Source organism: Chiloscyllium punctatum, chromosome 3, assembly GCF_047496795.1.
Source record: "Chiloscyllium punctatum isolate Juve2018m chromosome 3, sChiPun1.3, whole genome shotgun sequence".
NCBI lineage: Eukaryota > Metazoa > Chordata > Chondrichthyes > Orectolobiformes > Hemiscylliidae > Chiloscyllium > Chiloscyllium punctatum.
The window spans coordinates 130,401,688-130,422,984 of NC_092741.1; the positions used below are offsets into that span (position 1 = coordinate 130,401,688).

A 21,297-nucleotide genomic window follows, 5' to 3' on the forward strand; every position below is an offset into this window, starting at 1 on the left:
GCAATTGAAGACATTCAGAACCCCCTCCTCTGTAAATGTGCATTTTTCAAGATGTCACTGTCTATTTCCCCACATTCTATATCTTCCATGTCCTTCTCCACATGGAACACTGATGCAAAATACTCATTTAGTCTCTCCCACATCTCCTGCGGTTCCACACATAGGCTGTGTTGTTGATCTTTCAGGGGCCCTATTCTCTCCCTAGTTACCCTTTTGTCCTTAATGTATTATAAAATCCCTTTGATTTTCTTTAACCCTATTTGCCAAAGCTATCTCACGACCCCTTTTTGTCCTCCTGATTCCCGTCTTAAGTATACTCCTACTGCCTTTACACTCTCCTCAGGAGTTACTGCTGTGTATCCCTTACAAGTGCTTCTCTCTTTTTGTTGACCAGCACCAGGAGTTTGAATGGAACTCCTTTTGACCTGTTAAACTCTAAATCGGGTCCAGGCAGGAGTGAGCAAGTGCTGAGATCACTGACAGCAGCAACAACAAGATTGAAAAGCAGAAGTGTGCACTTCTTGATGAAGCCTGTGTAAAGGGATTGATTTCTGAGCCACATGATTACCTTGCACTGATTCTTTCTCCAGGGACTGACTCAAGACCCCGCCTCCCCCGTTGCTAGGGGAGGGGGCGCCAGCGCCAATGAGCGGGCGCGATGTTGGGGGGTGGAGGGAGGAAGGAGGCGCCGTTCGCTCTCTCTCTCAACATGGTGGAAGCGTGAGGCCGTGAGATCGCTGCCGTTGCCCAGGAAGGATTCTGCCCACCTTTTACTCCCCACCACCCCCCTCCTCTCCACTGTCCTCCTTCCCCCGGCTCCCACCTTCTGCTCTCCCTCCTCGGCCACGATGCTGCTGTCCCTGGTTGTCCACACTCACTCGCTCCGCTACTGGCTGCCGGCCGCGGTGATGATGGGCACGGCCCCGGTTTACCTCCTCACCTGGGCGGCCTGGCGCCTCCTCTCCATGCTGCTGCCCGCCCGCCTCTACCACATCATGGACGACCGGCTCTACACCATCTACCAGAGTGTCGTCCTCTTCTTCTTCGAGAGCTACACCGGGGTGGAGGTGAGAGAGCTTTTTAACCCACAGACTGACATGGATGGGAGGTGACCCACCTGCTCCAGCCCCAGTTATAACCTCTAGCTTTCCTAAATACTCCCAATACTGACACCAGTACCTCCCTCCCCCACCTTCCTCGACCACCCCCTCTTCCCATTGCCAGCCTGCAAACGTTTGTAGTAACAAGTCTGCAGTCTGACATTTAACACAACGCAAGGCTGTATAATCGAGTTGTTCAAGATCAACTGGATACCCTCACGTATTCTTTTTGAATAATTTCACATTTCTGCTGAATTATAGTTTGACAGTAGTCAATGAAATCTTCCCAGAGTGAACTTTGGGAGGGTAAGATATTGTCAGGTATTAGGCAAATATGCCTGCCTCTGCTGACATCCACACATCCTCACTGGATAGCTGTCAGGTATCAAAATTCAATCTGAGTTCAACTAGTCCAGAATACTGAGGTCTATCACAGCAAACATGGCACCTTTTTGTCTTCGGTCTGTGCCATAGTGTAGACATATCCCTGGAGTTTAAAGAGCTCACAAAAGGATCTTTCATTTTGAATTATGAAGTTTGAGTTGGGTTTTGATCTCATTCCAATTTTAGTGCAGATGTACGGACTATTTACCTGGGAGTTTGCTGCCAACAGTCCAAGCTCTCAATCGTATGGGGGAATGTAACCTATGTGCTGTATTAAAGAATAGCTATGTTGTGTCAAGGCAAACACCCTGTTCTATTTTTCACTGTGCAGCATTCCACACTGTTCCAATCCAAAAAGTAAAGACCCATCAGAAAGGCTACTTTTCTGAAGGTACAGTCGATACTTTCACTGCAGCTATCATATTTATTGAGCTATGGATGGCAAAATAATGAAATATCCTAAGTTTTGAATTCTCAGATGAGGTTCATTTGTGATTTCACAAGTTATGCATAATTATCTGTCATATTCCAGAAATTATCTTAGAACATAAGTAATTTATGTACCAAAGAAAAATGGTCTTGCATTAATTATTTCAGAAGCAAATAGTATATATTTGCCTGCCTTAGCTTTTCATAATCAGCTCATTTGTGGCAGAAATTAATTGTATTGTGACAATTTGGGTATTTTTTTTAAAAAAATGAACTTTGAATTTCAGAACTCTTATTTTCTTGTAACGTGGATGAGGTTTTGGTTATGCTTGTAAAATGACAGGCAATTTATTTGCAGAAGAGTCAGGAAGTCACTTTAAATATTTAGCAGATGGCAACACTGCACTTAACTTTAATATCATCTCTCTCAATCCATTTTCTGCTTGTGATTTTTCACTGTTCTTCCAACATTCCCTGTTAGGTGGGCAGAAATTTTCTTGAACAAACGATTAAAGGATCAAAATTATTGCCTTTGGTTCTGCTAGAAGTTCTGTGTCTCAGTTGAATACTGTACTCTGTTAGCATCACTGATTCACATTGATGCCGAAGGAGACTGTTGACAACCTTATCTGTTTGGATGAACTTTTTCAACCCTATATTAGAGTTATTGTTTTCATGGTCCAAATTAGTTCATCATTCCAATTCAGGGATAACATCAAAGCTGCCTATTTTTGCATCTGAAATATCCCATTTGCTGCTGAGACACTCCTCCATCCTTTTCCTCTGCTATATTGACGACTGTATTGTTGCCACCTTGTGCTCCCACAAGGAGGTTGAACAGTTCATTAACTTCAACACCTTGCACCCTGACCTCAAGTTCACATGAACCATCCCGACACCTCCCTCCTCTTCCTGGATATCTCTGTCACCGGTAACTGACTCATCCCAGATGGCCTCCCATTTCAAGGACCGCACTTTCCCGTTCTATATGATCAACAATGCCCTCCAGCACATCATCTCCACCTTCTGCACCTCCACTCTCTAACTCCACCCATCTGACCGCAACAAGGAAAGAACCCCACTCCTCACCTTCAACACTACGAATTTCTAAATGCAGCGCATTATCCTCTGCCATTTCTGCCATCTACAGTTGGGTCCCTCTGCGTTCCAAGGAGAGCATTTCCTCCGCAACTCCCTCATTAGGTTCACACCCTCTACACCGGCACCTTCCCTTGCCACTGCATGAGGTGTAAAACCTCTGCCCACACCTCCCCTTCACTTCCGTCCAATGCCTTAAAGGATCATTTCAAATCTGACGAAGGCTTTCCTGCACATTCACCTACCTCATCTCCTGCATCCATTGCTCTCATTGTGGTCTCCTTTACGTTGGGCAGACAGGATGGCAACTTGCAGAGTGGCTCAGGGAACATCTCTGGGATACATGCACCTAACAACCCCACCGCCCTGTGACCAACCACTTCAACTCCCCCTCCCACTCCCCCAAGGGCATGCAAGTCCTGGGCCACCTCCACCGCCAAACCAAACCCACCCACCAACTGGAGGAAGAAACGTCTCATCTTCCGCTTCTGATCCTCCAATGACACGGCATCAACATCGACTTCACCAGTTTCCAAATCTCCCTCTATCTCCCCCCCCCCCCCCCCCCCCCCCCATCCCAAAGCCAGCCTTCTAATCGAACCACTATCTTGACCTGTCCATCTTCCTTCTCACCTATCCACTCCACCCTTTCCATCGACCTATCACAATTACCTCTTACCTGCATCCACCTGTTGCCTTTCCGCAGCCCCACTGCCACCCCCTCATTTATCTCTTCGTCCACCAACCCCGCCACATTCCTGATGAAGACCTCATGCACAAAACGTCAACTCACCTGCTCCTTGGATGCTGCCTGACCTGTGCTTTTTCAGCGCCACACTTTTTGACTCATGCTTTTCTCGTCTCAACTATTCCAGTAGTTTCCCAGTCAATAATCCACCCTGTATAAACATTAGCTCATCCAAAACTTTAATACCTTTGCTCTCGTTCACACAAATTCTTCTTCTGTTTGTCCATCGAATTCTGGACTCTTTATCATCCACCTCTCTCACTCTAACCATGCCTTCCTCTACCAAGAAAATTTGAGTTCTGGAATTTGCTTCCAGTTTATTTAATTCTCTCCTTGAAGTTCCTCTTTAGATTTGCCTGTTTTGGTCCCTTTTTTGAATATCTTTGTGGCTCAGTGACACATGTTGACATCCAATGCAACTAGAAGTGCAATGGTGGTTTTTACAATGTTAGACTTGATTTATAATCCAAATTTTTGCTGCTTTCTTAAGTTGCAGGAAAAACACATTATGTCCATTGCATAAAATATAACTTCAACAATACTGAAGAATAATTCCTCATTATTAAGACTTTTTTTGCTTGGATGTCTTTTCTTACTCAGTTTGTTGTTTACTGCTCATTTGCTGTAAAAGTGTCAGGAGTAAGGAATATGGGCATTGATCAGACTTGTAAGATGTGATGCATTGTGTCCCAGAAGAATTGATTTTGTCCGAGATATTCATGTAGGCGAAGCAACTTCTTGTTTTACTTTTTCCTCAGAGAATAGTTAACTTTGTAATTGTGATGAGTTCATTTTTGTATTTAACGTTGCTCTTAACTGTTTTGTGTCCATTGTCTGTATTTTTCATGTATATAATTTTATAACATCTGTTCTTCCACATGTGAAGTTGAGTAGGTGATATAGTACAATGTAAAATGAGACTTGCTCAATACCACATTGCTGTCTCCCAGAGACTTTTATCTTTTACACCTTTTTTTTGCTGTTGAACCTTTTCTCCTGATCCATTGGTTTCTCGCTGGAGTGTTTTTCCACAGGATTCTCTAGGGCTTCACCCATGTGGCCATTCTTTATGAATCTGATCAGTGAATTTCAAGTCGGCTACTCGTACATACTCATAACCTTACAAACAAGACCTTACCTCGTGCTCGTAGATTACAACTGTTAGTTGATAGGAGTCATGAGAGGTAAAACTGGCTAGTTTTCCTCTTGCTCACTTTACTACCATAACAAATACATGATGTGGAGCAGGCTAGGGTATAGTCCAACAGGTTTATTTGGAAGCACTAGCTTTCGGAGCGCTGCCCCTTCAGCAGGTAGCTGTGGAGAAGGGCCATAAGACTCAGAATTTAAAGCAGAAGATTACAGTGTCATGCAATTAAAATGATATATTGAACAAACCTAGATTGCTGTTAAGTCTTTGATCTTTTAGAATGGATTGCATGTTTCAGTTCATTATTTTGTAAATCCCAGAACTACTTTTAAGTCACATTCTTGAGATGACTTAAGGTTTTATAAGTAAAGTTGACATCTCAGCTCAGAGTGGATTAAAGGCGTGAGGTTAGAGTCTTTCTGTATCCCAATCTTGAGTCAGGCTGGTTCTATTTCCAAAGTAGGAATTTATAAAATATTGTGTGGATTGACTGCCTGCAGATTGTATTTTGCTCAAAAAGCACACAATGTGTCTGCAAATACAATTCTGCAAATGCAAATTCACCGCATAGACTTAATATGTATGTATGCCTGCATGAGAGAGAGAGAGAGAGAAAGAAAGAAAGAAGTGTGCGTGTGTGCATATGAGTGTAAGTTTGAGTGCGTGTGTGTGTTTGCGTGTATGCATGCTTGGTAAAGTGTGTGTGTGAGAGAGAGATGGAGTATAAGCCTGTGAGAGTATGTGTATGTGAGGTCTCTGTATGTGAGAGGCCGTGTGTGAGAGAGGGGGTCTGCGTGGGAGAGAGAGATGGGGTATAAGCCTGTGAGAGTGTGTGTGCGCGAGGTGTCTGTATGTGAGAGAGAGAGAGAGAGAGAGAGAGTGTATAGTGGAGTGGGGTCACCTGTAATGTAATATGAACCCAAGGTCCTGGTTGAGGTCATCCTCATGGGTACCAAAGCTGGCTAGCAGCCTCTGCTCGGCCACTCTGCTTTGTGGCATATCCCAAAGTCCACCTTGGAGGATGGTCAGCTGAAGATCCGAGGCTCAATGTCCCTGACCACTGCAGTATTCCCTGACTGGGAGGGAACACCCCTGGCTGATAATTGTTGCGTGATGTCCTTTGTTCCTTTGTCATAGCGTCTGCTCTGTCTCGCCAATGTACCATGCCTCAGAGCAGCGTTGCCAGCAGCGTATGGGATAGACAATGTTGGTCGAGTGACATGAGTACCTGCTGTGTATGTGATGGGTGGTATCCCAAAGTGTAATGGTGGTATCCATGTGGATACTCTGACATGTCTTGCAGTGGTTGCCATGACAGGGTTGTACGGTGTTGTGGTTGACGTCCTGAAGGCTGGGCAGTTTGCTCCAAGCAATAGTCTGTTTAAGGTTTGGTGGGTGTTTAAAGGCAAGAAGTAGAGGTGTAGGGAAGGTTTTGGCGAGGTGCTCATCCTCATCGATAATGTGTTGCAGGTTGCAAAGAACATGGCATAGCTTCTCCACTCCTGGGAAGTACTGGACAATGAAGGGTACCCTATTGGTTGCATCCTGTGTCTGTCTCCTCAGGAGGACATTACCGTTTATTGCTGTGGCACGTCAGAACTGGTGATCGATGAGTTAAGCATTGTACCCTGTTCTTATGAGGGCATCCTTGAGCACCTTCAGGTATCTGTCATGTTCCTCCTTATCTGAACCGATCCTTTGTATGTGTAGGGCTTGTCTGTAGGGGATGGCTGTATTGATATGTTTAGGGTGGAAGCTAGAGAAGTGCAGCATCATGAGGTTATCCATGGGTTTGCAGTATATTGAGGTAGTGAGGTGCCTATCCTCGCAGGCAAGGATGTCCTGAGGTATGGTACATTGGTATCACTAGGCAGACACAACAACAGCTGATAAATGGAGACCATGCAACAATCGCCAGCCAGGGGTGTTATCTCCCAGTTGGGGGACACTTCAGCAGTCAGAGACTTTTGGCCTTGGATCTTCAGGTGACCATCCTCCAAGGCGGACTTTGGGATGTGCACCAACACAGAGTGGCCAAGCAGAAGCTGATAGCCAAGTTCAGTACTCATGGGAATGGCCTCAACTGAGACCTTGGGTTTATGTCACACTACAAGTGACTCCACTACACTACACACCTCTCCCACCCTCTCCACCCTCCCTCCTTCATAAAATGTGCCCCATGCCCTGATAAATCTTGCATCTTTGTTAACTGTCACGGGGAATCATAATGTTTTGTTGAGTTTGTGTCCTTTTGTCATTACCCTTTCTCTTCAGAAAATCATTTCTCACCTAGTTTTGCTGTGGTATTTGTAGGACAATCAAACTCGCAATATTTTTCTCATCATTCATAACTATAAATGAAAAAACATTGACAGCACAAATAGATGCAAATATTGATCATCTGGAAATGTCTGAATGTATTGATCTGTGTCCTAATGAATTGTATTGATTTGAATGCTTCTAGCTCTTTTACTTTGCCATGGAGGTGTGGCAAATGATATCAAAATATTTATATTTGTGCTCCATTTATAGTATTTGCTCGGTTTCTTTATTCAAACAACTTTTTGTTGAAGTGTATTACTTATGAAGTTGCCTACAGTTATCACATTGATGTGCATAGCATGAGTTGACAGTATGAGCCAAGAATAATAACATAATGCCGATGTGAATTTGTGTGTGTGTTCAGGCTGGGCTGGACTTGTAATGTCATAAGTAGTAAGCAATTTGGATGTTACAAGTCACACAGCAAGACTGAGAGTTGGATGCATTGAATTATCTCTGCTCATTTAGCAAGTCACACAAAGTTGATCTAATGCTATATGCAGTAGCAATAAACAAAATGACTTCCAGGCCCAATGGAGATCAGCAGAGATGAATAATTTAGCAAGTAAGTGTGAAGTTAAAGCCCACATTTTTAAAATTTATGTTGTCTTTCCACAGTGCTAAGTGATTATATCCCAAACATTCCTTTTAACATAGTCCGGTTATTTCTGTAACAGCTGTGTCAATGTTGTGAATAGTTTCTCTATTAAGTATACAGATATTCAAACTATCGAGAACAGCATTTACAGTGAGAGAATGCCAGCCATATATGGTAAAAGTGCCTATAAAAAGCAAAATAATCTGGATCTGACTGGAAACCTGAAATAAGAACAGAAAACATTGGAAGTACTCAGCAGGCCTAGCAGCATCTATGCAAAGAGAAACAGTTCACTTTGCAGATCTGTGGCATGTATTCTGATGAGAATTCACAGACCTGAAATATCAACTCCGTTTCTCTCTCCATAGATACTGTTGAATACTTCCAGCATTTTCTGTTTTTATTTTGGAAAGCAAGTAGCATTTAATAAGATATAAAGTAACAGTATTTTATTTTTTCAGCAATACCTTTTTTGCCCTTTTCTCCAAGGAGCTAATTAGGTTGAAGTGGGAAAAGGTGAACCTCCAAGAATCTAGTTTTGCCATGTCTGTAATATGATGGATTGATTGTTGTTTCCATTTAAGAGTTAACATTTTCCTCAAACTTATCTGGAATCCAAGAGTGTGTAACCTGCTGATTTTTCTTTGCATAGCAGCTAGTTGTAGAGTTGTGAACTTTGAATTTTGACAAACTGCATGACTCTGAAGTTGAATGAATCAATCGTAAAAAGGAATTCAGGTCCAGTTAGCCTTATTGCAATCATCAGCTCTCCACACTGTAAACATGATCAAATAATTCACTCAAATGAATCAGGGACTCTAGGTGAATATGTTGGCAGAAATCTCATCCACAATCATGGGAGCAAGAAACTATAGCATTTATAGACTCTAAGTTTCAATTAAATATGGCAACCATTCACATCACAAATATGCTTGCATGTGCACATTTATTGACTTAGCCTCAACTTCCAGCAATTTAGTTTGGCTACAATTTGTTTTTCAGATATTAAGCAGATGACCACTATAAATGTTAAACAACATGCTACATTTGGTATCTGAAATTACCATTTCATTAGATGCTTTTATTTCCTCTTTCCAGAGGAGAAAGTAAATTTAACTGCCAACTCCACTTATCATTTTTTTATATTGTTGGTTTCAGAGACCTTCCTGAACGTCAGGTGTGGGCTGCAGGCAAAATGCTAAAGACTTGAATGTGGCTTTATAGTTCATCTGAATTTATTCAGAGGGCTATTTAACATTGAGAGTCAGACATAGATTATGATGGAAAAAGGTCTTCACAATGGCTGGTGCTTTGGGGTTTGTAGAAAATTGATTTATCCAAAGGATGTTGGAAGCTGAGAGACTTGTGTGAAGGGATGGGACCGTACAGGTCTTTGTAAAATTGGCAACTCCCTTACGAGGTAAAAGAGTGAGACTCTTTGTTTAAATTTACCGTTCATGCAGGAGCTTTTTCCTCCCAAAATAGTTTAAGGTTGTTATATTAATTTTGACAATTCCCTTAAATTAGCTGAATTGATGACTGTCACCTTAAATCTTGTTATTTGTCATGTTCACATTGATTGGAGATGCTTCTCATAATTTGCCTGAAAATCTAATACAGTTGCCAACATTTTGAAAAAAAATCTCCTTAGTAGTGTGAAGATATTTTCAGTTCACTTGATAATTCCAAACCCTACAGAAGTCCACAATCTTAAAGCTCTTTTTGTGTGATAAGGCAGCTTCACAGTGAATTCTTAGGATCTGCATTTGTAGTGTATTGAATGTGAACGAATTAAAATTTCAGCTGAAAATCTTAGTGCTGACCTTTGTGCAGGATTTGGATACTAACTTTTAATTGCTTACAATTGCTCCCTGTTTGAAAATTATTTATTTTGAGCTGCTTCCTAATACAAATTGAAGGAGCATGAAATCTTGTAATACTGAAAATCAATTCCACTGGATGTAATTTTACTTATAGGCACTCATCATATTCTATGAACAAATATTTAAAGATGTAAGGTCTAGTCTGTGTATTTACTATCAATTTCCTACAGCTTAGGTTAACATTGGGACATAGTGCTGTTGCTTTCATACCACGTCCCTGATATTATTTTAGTGGGCTGCTTTCCAGCACTTTTTAGGACCAAATTTACTATGCTCATGATGCATAAGGTAGAATCTGCTCTTCAGGTGTTGAAAGGTCTTGATCCATCATTTGGCAAATGTGCCAATTTTTCTTCCTGTTTATGTGAAGCTTTGAATCATGAACACTAAACTGCATGCTTGATAATGCTTTACCTCAAAGTCCAAAATGAACGCGCATACTTCAATTTTATTTTCGTTTCTGTATTTGTCCAGGAACTGTTTATGTAAGTTTTATGCCTGTCCTCTGGAAACTTGCTTTCTTACTCTTCTTGTCAAATTGACAGTTTATCCAATAGTTTTGAAATAGTTCCAGAACATTTATTCATTTTGTTTCGATTGGCAATGCCACCAATCTCTTAATTAATACACAACATGACATGGTCTGGTCCCATTGGTGACTTCTAAAGTTAGCTTCAACTCCTTTGAAATTGATTCTTGTGCCTTTTCTGCTGATCTGTTTGGCTAGCTATTTTGTTTGACTACAGTGCGACATTGCCAATATTCACTATTCAATTTGTTGAAATCTGATGTACCCTTTATTGTGTAATCGAGCTAACCATTAATGTTGCAACCTTATCCTTTGCTTCAGCTTTAAGTTATGCATTTTGTTTTTAAATGGCATTTGTCATTAACTTGCCATTTTAGTAATTATCTTGATTTGTGGATGACATTTGCCTTGGACCTACTATGCCATTGAATGAATGTGAAATTGTTTGAAATACGTTTCCAGAGAACAGTGATTAAAATACAGCAATTTTGCTCTGATGTGGAGTGAAATGGTCAATTTTGCTAAATTCTGATGAAGGCAGGCTTGTTAATAGCTGAGAAACATGGTTAATTCCAATTTGCAATAATTTCCAATATTGTACTTAATTTTCTTCTTTTTGTTTTTAGAAAGGTCTGAAATGGATTTTCTTATGTTAAAACCTCTTCAAATATAGTTATCATGATTGAAAAAGTGCAAAAAATTAACCTGACAATAGTCCAATTTGTTTTATGCCAGCAGTGAGGAGACTTGGAATAAATAATTTGGGATTTGTTGATTGGAATTTGAAAGTATGGGTCAGTAAATGTAAGCCAACAAAGATTTGGTAAAGGCAATAATACAATTAGAACATTCTGGAAATAAGCTACAGTCTGGCACCATCTAAAATGTTTGTATAAAACTAATGGTATTCACAGTATTTTGCTTCTGTGGTAGAGGTTTCTTTTAAAGAGCTACTACTTGATTTTCAGGGTTTCCTTTGAAGGTAGAGTTTATCTAAATAAAGATTTACTTAAAGCCACGATTTACAAACTTGCTCCACACCTTCGTTAAAGAATACTGAAGCAATGAGAAATTTTGCACTGGGCAGATGGCCAAAAGTTCAACAGTAATTAAATAGTTTTCATCATCTGCCCTACCTCTCCCTGCAAGAAAACAACTTGCCATCCTCCAGTCACTTTCAGTCGAGCAATCTCAAAGCCTGGAAGGCTAGCTCTTTTGGATCAATTCGAATCCCAACTTTTTCTACACATCAACATTTTAAAACAACACAGAAAGCTGGATTTTGCCCACCTGATTTTGTATTCAAGATCTCTCTAGGTTTTACTCACCAGAGAACTGATTGATACAAAAGAGGAAAGAGCCAATGGAAAGAATTTAGAATTTTTCCTTTTCTAGCTTTGTTTAGTTAGTGATATTTGAATTGTTTGTAAATCTTGAAGCAAGGTACTGGAAGACCGTTTCTAAACTAAAAAGTAAAGATTTTTTAACAAGTTAAAGTTGGGAAATCATGTCATCGTCATATGCACTTTATTAGAGGGCAGGTCCTTGGCGCACAGTTTTTTCATATCTCTCTTGTCAGTCATCCAAATTGCCTGAAAATTCCTTCAGTTGATTCCAACTTGCAATAATTTCCAACATTGTATTTAACTTACTTCTTTGTTTTTAGAAAGGTCTGAAATGGGTTTTCATATTCTCCCCTTCCATCTCCTTTTTTTTAATCCCTTGAAATCTGTCTAATTTCTTCACAAATCTGTGAAATCGTAAAATATGCTGTGCCTGGAATTTGTGTCTGTTCCATTCTTTTCAAGCTGCTTTTTGTGTTTATTCAGCTTTCTGGTTTGCAACTTCTTTTGCTAAATATGGCCCTTCTCATGGCTATCCTTGCTCTTATTTCTTTGTTGTACCTTCCAGTTGCAGGCATGCTTCTTCATTGCTCTTCTCCATGCTTAATCATAGCTCCTATCTGTTGAGGAACATCAAAATGGGAGGAAGGGAACCTGTGATTGAAAGGCACGCACTCAAATATGTTCCTCCTGTAGGTAATTAGAGCCAGCGCTGAACAATATAGTGTCCTTTTTAATAGAGTCATAGAGATGTACAGCACATAAACAGACCCTTCAGTCCAACCTGTCCATGCCGTCCAGTTATCCCAATCCAATCTAGTCCCACCTGCCAGCACCCAGCTCATATCCCTCCGAACGCTTCCTATTCATATACCCATCCACATGCTTTTTAAATGTTGCAATTGTACCAGCCTTCACCACTCTTCTGGCAGCTCATCCCATACACATACCACCCTCTGTGTGAAAAAGTTGCCCCTTAGGTCTCTCTTATATCTTTCCCTTCTCACCCTAAACCTATGCCCTCTAGTTCTGGGCTCCCCCACTTCAGGGCAAAGACTTTGTCTATTTATCCTATCCATGCCCCTCATGATTTTGTAAACCTCCATAAGGTCACCCCTCAGTTTCCGACGCTCCAGGGAAAATAGCCCCAGCCTATTCGGCCTTTCTTTATACCTCAAACCCTCCAAACCTGGCAGCATCCTTGTAAATCTTTTCTGAACCCTTTTAAGTTTCACAACTTTGTGACAGGAAGGAGACCAGAATTGCACGCAACATTCCAACAGTGGCCTAACGAATGCCCTGTATAGCCGCAATGCGACTTCCCAACTCCTTTACTCAAGACTCTGGCCAATAAAGGAAAGCATACCAAACGCCTTCTTGACTATCCTATCTATCTGCGACTCCACTTTCAAGGAGCTATGAACCTATACTCCAAGGTCTCTTTGTTCAGCAACACTCCCTCGAACCTTACCATTAAGTGCATAAGTCCTGCTAAGATTTGCTTTCCCAAAATGCAGCACCTCACATTTATTTGAATTAAACTCCATCTGCCACTCCTCAGCCCATTGACCCATCTGATCACGATCCCATTGTAATCTGAGGTAACCTGCTTCACTGTCCAATACATCTCCAGTGTTGGTGTGATGAAATTTATTTTCCTGTCATATCATGCAACTTATAGGACTCAGAAAGAGAACAGTTTAAAACCCTGAAACCTTATTCCTAATTGAAGTAAAATGTGAGATTTTTAAAATTGTACATTTAAAACTTTAAGTTGCTCTTTCTGTACCTGATGTCACTCAGAAGTGCCCAAAGTAATTCTCTATTTCTTCCTCAATCCTTAAATCTCACTCTTTAAGCTGGTAGACTGTTGGTCAGTCATGCATTGAAGTCCCAAATGTGTCAATGTCAGCTCACACTTTCAACAACTTGCAGGACAAAATCCTTCAAGCTGAAGAGTGAGAGCAGAAGTCTGAATGACTATCTGCGAGCCATCCAGCCAAATCTGGGCCATTGCTTCTCAAGCACTTCTCGTTCACCAATTAGTGCAAAGAATCTTTCATTACTTACCTTTTCAAATATTGCTGTGCTCTTGTAGCAGAAGAAGACTTTTTTTCAAAACAAAATTATAATTACAATGGTATGTTTCTATTTTAATAGGTCTTCTTTGCATGCTTTCCAATCAGATTTTTTGACTATTACATTACTTCAGTTTTGTAAGCCAATATTAGTAGAAAAAGCATGAATACATTTGTAAAATCCAGCGCATTTCACTATTTGTGAACTAAATAAGTAAAGCAGTCTGACCAAATAGCACTTGCATATTCTACATATTGTCTTCCTGTTGAATTTTCATTGTATGAAAAGCAAGCCTACTCCTGCCTACAATATGAAAATCCTCATTGGGACAAATTTTTATTTACTAACCAGATGTTCTCCATCTGGATCCATAATTATGTAAAACAAAGACTTCTCTTAAATGATTTTTGATACTAATTTATTCATCTACATCCTTCCACCTCTGCGCCCTTGAATCATTTTGTTACTCTGTTATGGATATTACCATTTTAAGGTATTTTCTTTTTGAAGAATGTTGTTCATCCTATTTCTCTATTCTCTTTTTCTAATTTGTTGAAATCACAGTTCTGTCGTTTGAATTGTTTTATTAATAGAAACGAAATGGATGCCAGGAAAGGTTTCTTGGTAATACACTATTACCTGCATCATCTTCATCTGAAACCCTGTTTTTTTTCTGTCCCTTTCTACTCAGTTGACCTTTCGTTCTAGTCATGCTTTGTTTGATGCAATTTGCTTTCTTTTTATCAGCAGTACTCAAGAAATATAAATTTAAATGTTTTTAACCTGTTTGAGAGTTTTATTAAATTGTTTTCCCTTTCCTTGACAATTCATAAGAAATATCCATGATGAGTGCAAGTCAAAAAGCTTTGGAATTTTCCCCCCAGGGAGTGGGGGTGGGGGGAGGGGAGAGACAGTTTAAAGGAGATGTGTTGAAGCAAGTTTTTTACACATAGGGTAGTAAATGTATGGAGTGCAACGCCAGGGAAGGTGGTAGAAGCAGATACGATGGCTACCACAACACCAAGAAAGGTGATAGAAGCAGATACGATGGCAACATTTAAGAGGTATTTAAACAGACACATGAGAAGGTAGGAAATTGAGAGGTACAGACCAAAAGCAGGCAGATGTGATTAATTTAAAATCATGGTTAATATGGACATGGTGAGCCAAAGGGTCTTTACCTGTACTATGCTGTTCTATAATACCAGATGACTATTTTGATGATTCCCTTAAGATTTGTTCCTTTTTTAATGTCCTGTGCACAACAAATTTAATTAATGTACTCAATCATGGGAGGGGCAAAAGAGGAAGAAAAGTAGCAACTCAGATTTAACTGCTGAAGTTACTGCAAGCTTAGAAGTTGCATTTTGATTTTGAGCAGTTTATGGAAAGGACAGCTAGCGGATTGTTAATTCTCCACTGCTTGATGTAGGATTTCGAAAGCTCTGCTGATAGCTTCATGAAAAGTGCAGGTTCTTGTCAGCTTTCCTGTGAATTTCACAAAACTATTGCATATGCACATTAATTGCCAAGTACAATTACTGCACAAATTTAGTCTTGTGTAAGTGTAAAGCACTTATTGTAGAAAGAGGTTAATGTGCAAATTCCATCAGGCATATGGTGGTTGAGTGGTAATGTGAACTACCCAAGTTAACGTGAGAGTGGATCCTGTACCCCTGAGCCAGATGATCCATCTGACCAGAGATGTGTCTCAGCATGTCCAAACATAAAAACTTAAAAATAACTACAAACTTTGCTAAATGAAAAATGTCTACACAGGCTCAGGCATGTTCATCAGATGCATGATGGTCATCTACTCAAATACCTTCAGTACTGTGAACTGGCTACTGGTTCAAACCTTCTGTTATATACCTCTACAAGATGTTAAGATGGTGAATATTGTTCCTTACAGCCATAACCTGTACAGATGACTGTTTGGACGAGCTTTGGAAGAGATGATCAGAAAACAAAAGGTGGCTGAGAAGAGGCCCCAGATTAAACACACTAGAAAATCGTGCACCTTCTTGGTCTACCGTCTTCGTAGTTAATGTGGCAGAGATTCTTGTACCAATGTGGAGCTCCTGAACCACGACAGGTGATGCTTAGCATGTAGTTGACCACTATGGCAAAAATTATTCTCCTGCAAGGCAAGAGCTGCTGTTATGTGTCTCCATCAACATGTACTCTCTCTGACCCAGAAAGTAAACTATTTAGTAAATGCAATTCTGTTCTAACAGTGAATTGTGGTTGAATTTTTTATTTCCGTTTTTTTTCTCTTCATTTATCTCTCCATTTCACATGTGGCAGAAATATGAAACAATTTAGAATACTCTTTCTTTCCCAGTTCAATTTTTTACCTGAATCTTTGGATCTCATTGGTTAAGGTCGTCTCACAAGTCGTTGATGACCTATTTCCTTCACTGCGCTGTTATCAGCTCTCATCTTCAGCAACTTCAGAATTTTTTGGAGTTGATGGATAAGGGAAAATGTGTAAATCAGAGTATGCTAGGAGGTAGTCTGCAAATTCTGGACCAAAACTGCAGTTATTTTTAAACTAATGCACTTCTCCTCGAGGTTTAATATCACCAGGGGAAGAAACAAATGGCATTTGGAAACCAAGTACTATATTAAGGTGTGAACATATTGATTTATGATTTTTGGATATAGGTTTGTTTGCTGAGCTAGAAGATTCATTTTCAGATGTTTTGTCACCATACTAGGTACATCTTCAGTGAGCCTCTGGATGAAGCTTTATGATTTTTATTAGAAACCCATGTTGGTTTTTTGAGTGGAAAAAAATGAGTCTGCAACAATAACATTGTTGAGTGATGAGCATAAAATTTAATTCTTCTTTCATAGTGAAATTTAGTGACAATATATATTCCCTACTTAGTCACTTCTGAGAAGTTGTTATTTAAAGAATCATTGTTTAAAGCATCATGTTTTGTCAAATTTAATTAGTTTTCATTGCGTTTCTACCAAATTAAGTGCAAAATATGTTGTGTGGTTATTTGACTGAGAGTGAATATAATGAATTTGATAAAGCAGCATTTTAAAATTTTAATTGTCTGTTTTCACTTGAGTTAATTCATTGCAATAATAAAAAAAACTGGCTGGAAGGTAATTGAGGTTTAAATGCATTAAGCAGACAGTATGGTATCTGTGAACATTACAATTCAGACCATATTGAAGCATATAGTGTGTTGATATTGATTCTGGAAGTATATGAGTTCTGCTTTATTTGTTGTGGACATTTCAAAAACTGGATTTTGTGTACGTTTGAATGAATAGTGAAAGAACAACAAGTCCTTATAACCAAAGCTCACTATAAACAATGCATAACAGAAGAATGTTTAAAGGCTTTTGATGAAGATGCATATTATATGTGCATGCCCAGGCATGAAAAGGAGTCATTGGTAAACAAGGGTTGACAGTTGAAACAGCACTGTTCTCTCACTGAGGATGTGCCCTTGGCATGAGCACTTAATCACCAACACAGTTTTCCATCTGCCTAATCATAGCAAGATGTATTGGATGCACTCTCCATCAACAGGCAGAGGCACAGGCAGGATGTGTGTGTGGCATTGACTGCTCTTACCATTTCAAAACTAAACATCAAGATCCAATCCTTCAAGTATCCAGAGCATGAAAGCCTTGAAAGTCAAGAGTAAAACAAGCAGTCATGAAGGAATCTCTTTCAAACATTTGTCTTTATGCTGCAAAGTTGATAAATGGATTGCATCAGTAGTGACTGGGTGAGTTTCTGGCATAGAATGTAGTCCATCACTCCAGAGGTTGTTGATGCTATTTCTGATAAGCTTCAAGATTGTTTTAATTGAAACAGCGATGTAATCAAGAAATTACCAAAGGAACAACACTGCCTCTGCAGGATTTATTTCAGTGCTGAATCATCATAATCCAAGCACTATGCATAACAAAAGGTCTGCAGAACTATCCAAAGATGCAAGACAAGGCTAAATCAAAACATCGATAAACTTCAATTTTATGAATATCATAAAGCTTGGAAAATATTATATAATGTTCTGAAATTTGTCTAAAGATCTGTTATGTTGGTTTATCCCATTTTATCAGTGCTGATGGTTCAACACTGATAACAGAAAAAGCAGAAATTCTAGAAAGTTAGGCAGAGTACTTTCTTTGCATCCTTAATTTGTTGTCATCTATCATTTGAAGAAGCAGATTACAAGGTGCCACAGATTACTCCTCTTAATAATGATTGCACACTGTTAGAAATGCCAAACACAATCAAACTTCTGACTAATGACAAATCTCCAGAGGTTGATGCTGTCCCAGATGTAGTCTGCCCAACACTGAAGGTCAGAGCTGCTCCCAGACAACCACCTGATGAAGGAGCAGCACTCCAAAAGCTAGTGCTTCCAATTAAACCTGTTGGACTGTAACCTGATGTGTGATTTTTAACTTTGTACACCCAGTCCAACACCGGCATCTCCAAAACAAGGAAGCCTCACTGATAACTGGCAAAAATCTTTGCCAGAATTGTTTTGAAACACTTAATTTAATATCTCAGCTAAGCTCGACCATAAAACCAGATACACTGATTGCAGTCACTCAACTTGCAGAAATGCCAAGGACAGAACATAAATCTGTACGTAATGTAGGTTGTCCTGATCAAGGCCTCTGATTCATTCAATCATGAGGGCCTTTGGAAGAAAATGGAGAACTTTACCTGCCCTGAGGAATTCATCACGACAGATAGACAGTTACAAGACGTCATGCTTACATATCTTCTGGATGATGGTATGTCTCCTCACATGTTCACAGTCACAAATAGAGTTCAGTATTTCCAGCATTCTTTTCAACCAGGCCTTCCAGTCTTCTCATAGTGATCCTGGCTTTCAAATCCGATATTGCATGGATAAGCTGCAACAATCTATCTGAGATGACTGCAGTCGATAAACAGGGTATCAACAGACATAACTTACTGTTCGCCCATCGCTCTGTATGGGCTGCCTGTTCAGAAGTGTGCATGCACTGTTGTACTCATGCAAATATTGGCTTTGACCATATATTTGACACAGAGAAGACTTAAATAATTTGTTAGGCTGCTCCAGCAAAGTCCTACCTCAAACCAAAGTTTGTAACCAGAACTTGTCCACAGTGTGAGCATTTATTTCAGCTGCGCACACACTCTCAAGCAGTCCATTACTAAAATGGAGCACATATAAAAAATGAAAGGACATACGTAGCCTTTTGCATGCTTTATACATCAGTCTGGATACAAAGAGTAAGTCTGAAGATCTGTCCTGGCCACCCTGATGCATGTATGTGAGATTTGGACTGTGCTCCAACATCATACCAAGGAGCGCAACCATTTGACTTAAGCTGCCTTCACATGCTTTTCAAAATCAGGTGGCAGGTCAAAATGCCAGATACTGAGGTGCTTACCTGAGCTGGCACACCAAATGCACACACCATATTGAAAGTGAGTTGGACTAGTGTTACAAAGTATTTATGGATACTTTTAAACTTGTAATTCCAAAATGTGTTAATTTTAAAATGAGGACTGCTGAGGAAAAAGTGAAAATTTTAATTCTGTCACTGTCTGATAAAGTCTTGGACGAAGCAAATAGAATGTCACATGTAAGTTGCCGGGGAGAAAGTTACAAAACATAATAAGGGGGCTGTCCAACTCTTACCTCTAGGCAGGAAGCCAGCTGTCGCTGACTTGTCTGGTTTGCCTATCAGGAATACAGAAGGTCAGAGGTTAAGTCAATTTCATCTCTACCAGACAGGACTAGTGGTACTGAATGTATGTGTGTGGACCAGCCCAGGTTCAAGTGTTTTTGTGTTGTGAATGTCACCGTCAACAAAATATCCTCTAGTTTCTCCATATTGCAGGTAAAAGAGCACCCCCTCTTACTGAGTTTTAAAAAAAGAAAATCAAAGAAACTTCCGTTGACCTACAAAAGCAGAAAGTACCCAACTGGTGAAACCCAATAATGGCAGTAAAATTGTCTCATTTGCTCTACACAAACAATTCAGAGACTCATTCACATACATAACTGTCGGACTTGAAGTGTTAACATTGTTTTTTCCTCCATAGATACTGTCAGACATGCTAATTTTCCCCAATTCTTCGTTTTACTGTCAGCTCAGCATCTACAATATTTTGTTCCCTGGGTACAGGTGTTGCATCAGTGTTTCCTCTCACTCGTAGTAATGAACTTTGTGTTCATTCAAAAAAGTTGAGCTAAATTCATTCCTTTTAGCACAAGTCCATTTTGGTCTGGGTGACATGTATCCGCAAGGAAAGAGAACCTTTCTAAATTACCCTTGTTAAAACCAGTTGAGTGAAATGGATGAATAAAGAAGGGGAGCCAATACATCCCTCTTAACCTGGGTCCTCGACAGTTTTGTGTATCCCATCTGGTACACTAACTATTGGGGAGTCACATCTGGGTCTGAGCGTAACACAGGCCATGCAGCCAGCACTCCTGACACACTCACAGTGGTTAAAGAAGGGACTATGAGTAGAGTCTCGAGGCTCCCCTTGGGAGTTTTAAGGACTTTGAGTCCTGAGAGAAGCTCATCCAGGATCATTGTACAGCCTCATTTGAAAGTAAGCACTTAACAGATAGAAAACACCAAAGGAGAGAAAGCCAAACTAGTAATCTGTCCAAAATTCAATTCTAGAGTCTTTTGGCTACAGATTAGCTTTGACAAATCACCTACTTATTTGTTGGAACCTTACTAAATACACCAGGTGATGAAAATGGTAGTCATCACCTGAAAGGATGGGCAACATTATATTAATCTAGTTTGGAACGATTGAAAGTGCAAATCCTTTCTCAGCATAGGTGCTGTAATTCTCTAGCAGCATGGAAAGAATGGAATGTTAGTTAAGTTGTAAGGAAGAGTTTTTGCTGTATTTGGTGGTGTGCATCCAGACCACAGTTGTCGTGCTGCAAGGTTATGAACTGGGTGCCTAAAAGAATATGACAGAAAGCAAAATGCTTTTAACTTTTGCCAGCTATAATATCGAACAATGAATGAATTGATTTCTACAAAGAGAATATAAAACTTGATGTGTTACTGATTTTCCAATTTATTTTAAATTTTCTGCCTGAAACAAGTCTCCTTCAGTACCTGTTGTTAGTTTGTCCAGAAAAAGCATTATTCTTTTGCAGCTTCTTAAATTACATTTCAATAAGGATCAATAACCACTTGAGATAAAGAGTTTCTCATTGTTGCTGACTGTTTGCCAAACTGAAAATATTGAAGAGGCATTGGTCTGGACAGCATGTATTGACTTATGAGATTCCATTATTTCATTACTCACATCTGCTTCTTAGTCATCTGCCCCATTGGGACAATGCATTGCCAGGTCTTTGAGATTCTGTAGAATGCCGTTTTCAATGTCTCTTTGTTTCTTAAAAATGTGGATCTGAACAGGTAGTTCAACTTGACAGTGTGTCAATCCAGTGACACCTTTTGAAACAAGGGCAGTGTGGTGGCTTGGTGGTTAGCACTGCTGCCTCATAGTGCCAGAGACCTGGGTTCAATTCCAGCCTCCGGCAACCATCTGTGTGGAGTTTGCACGTTCTCCCCGTGTCTGCGTGCGTTTCTTCCGGGTGCTCCGGTTTCCTTCCACA

The 21,297-nt window shown here is 40.0% G+C and overlaps 1 protein-coding gene across 3 annotated transcripts in view; it reads left to right on the top strand.

Annotated features, from left to right (window-relative positions):
- The first annotated feature begins 728 nt into the window (after positions 1–728).
- The window catches only part of agpat5 (1-acylglycerol-3-phosphate O-acyltransferase 5 (lysophosphatidic acid acyltransferase, epsilon)), a 103,582-nt gene continuing 83,013 nt past the window's right edge, over positions 729–21,297 (top strand). The window contains exons 1-2 of one of the 3 annotated variants that reach the window (XM_072560635.1): positions 909–1,067; positions 15,576–15,758. In XM_072560635.1, the coding sequence (XP_072416736.1) occupies positions 15,711–15,758 (48 nt within the window). In that variant the 5' untranslated portion in view covers positions 909–1,067; positions 15,576–15,710. Of the gene's footprint in view, positions 1,068–14,709; positions 14,728–15,575; positions 15,759–21,297 lie in introns of those variants that run through there. The other 2 variants (XM_072560645.1, XM_072560627.1) reach the window with 2 other exon arrangements.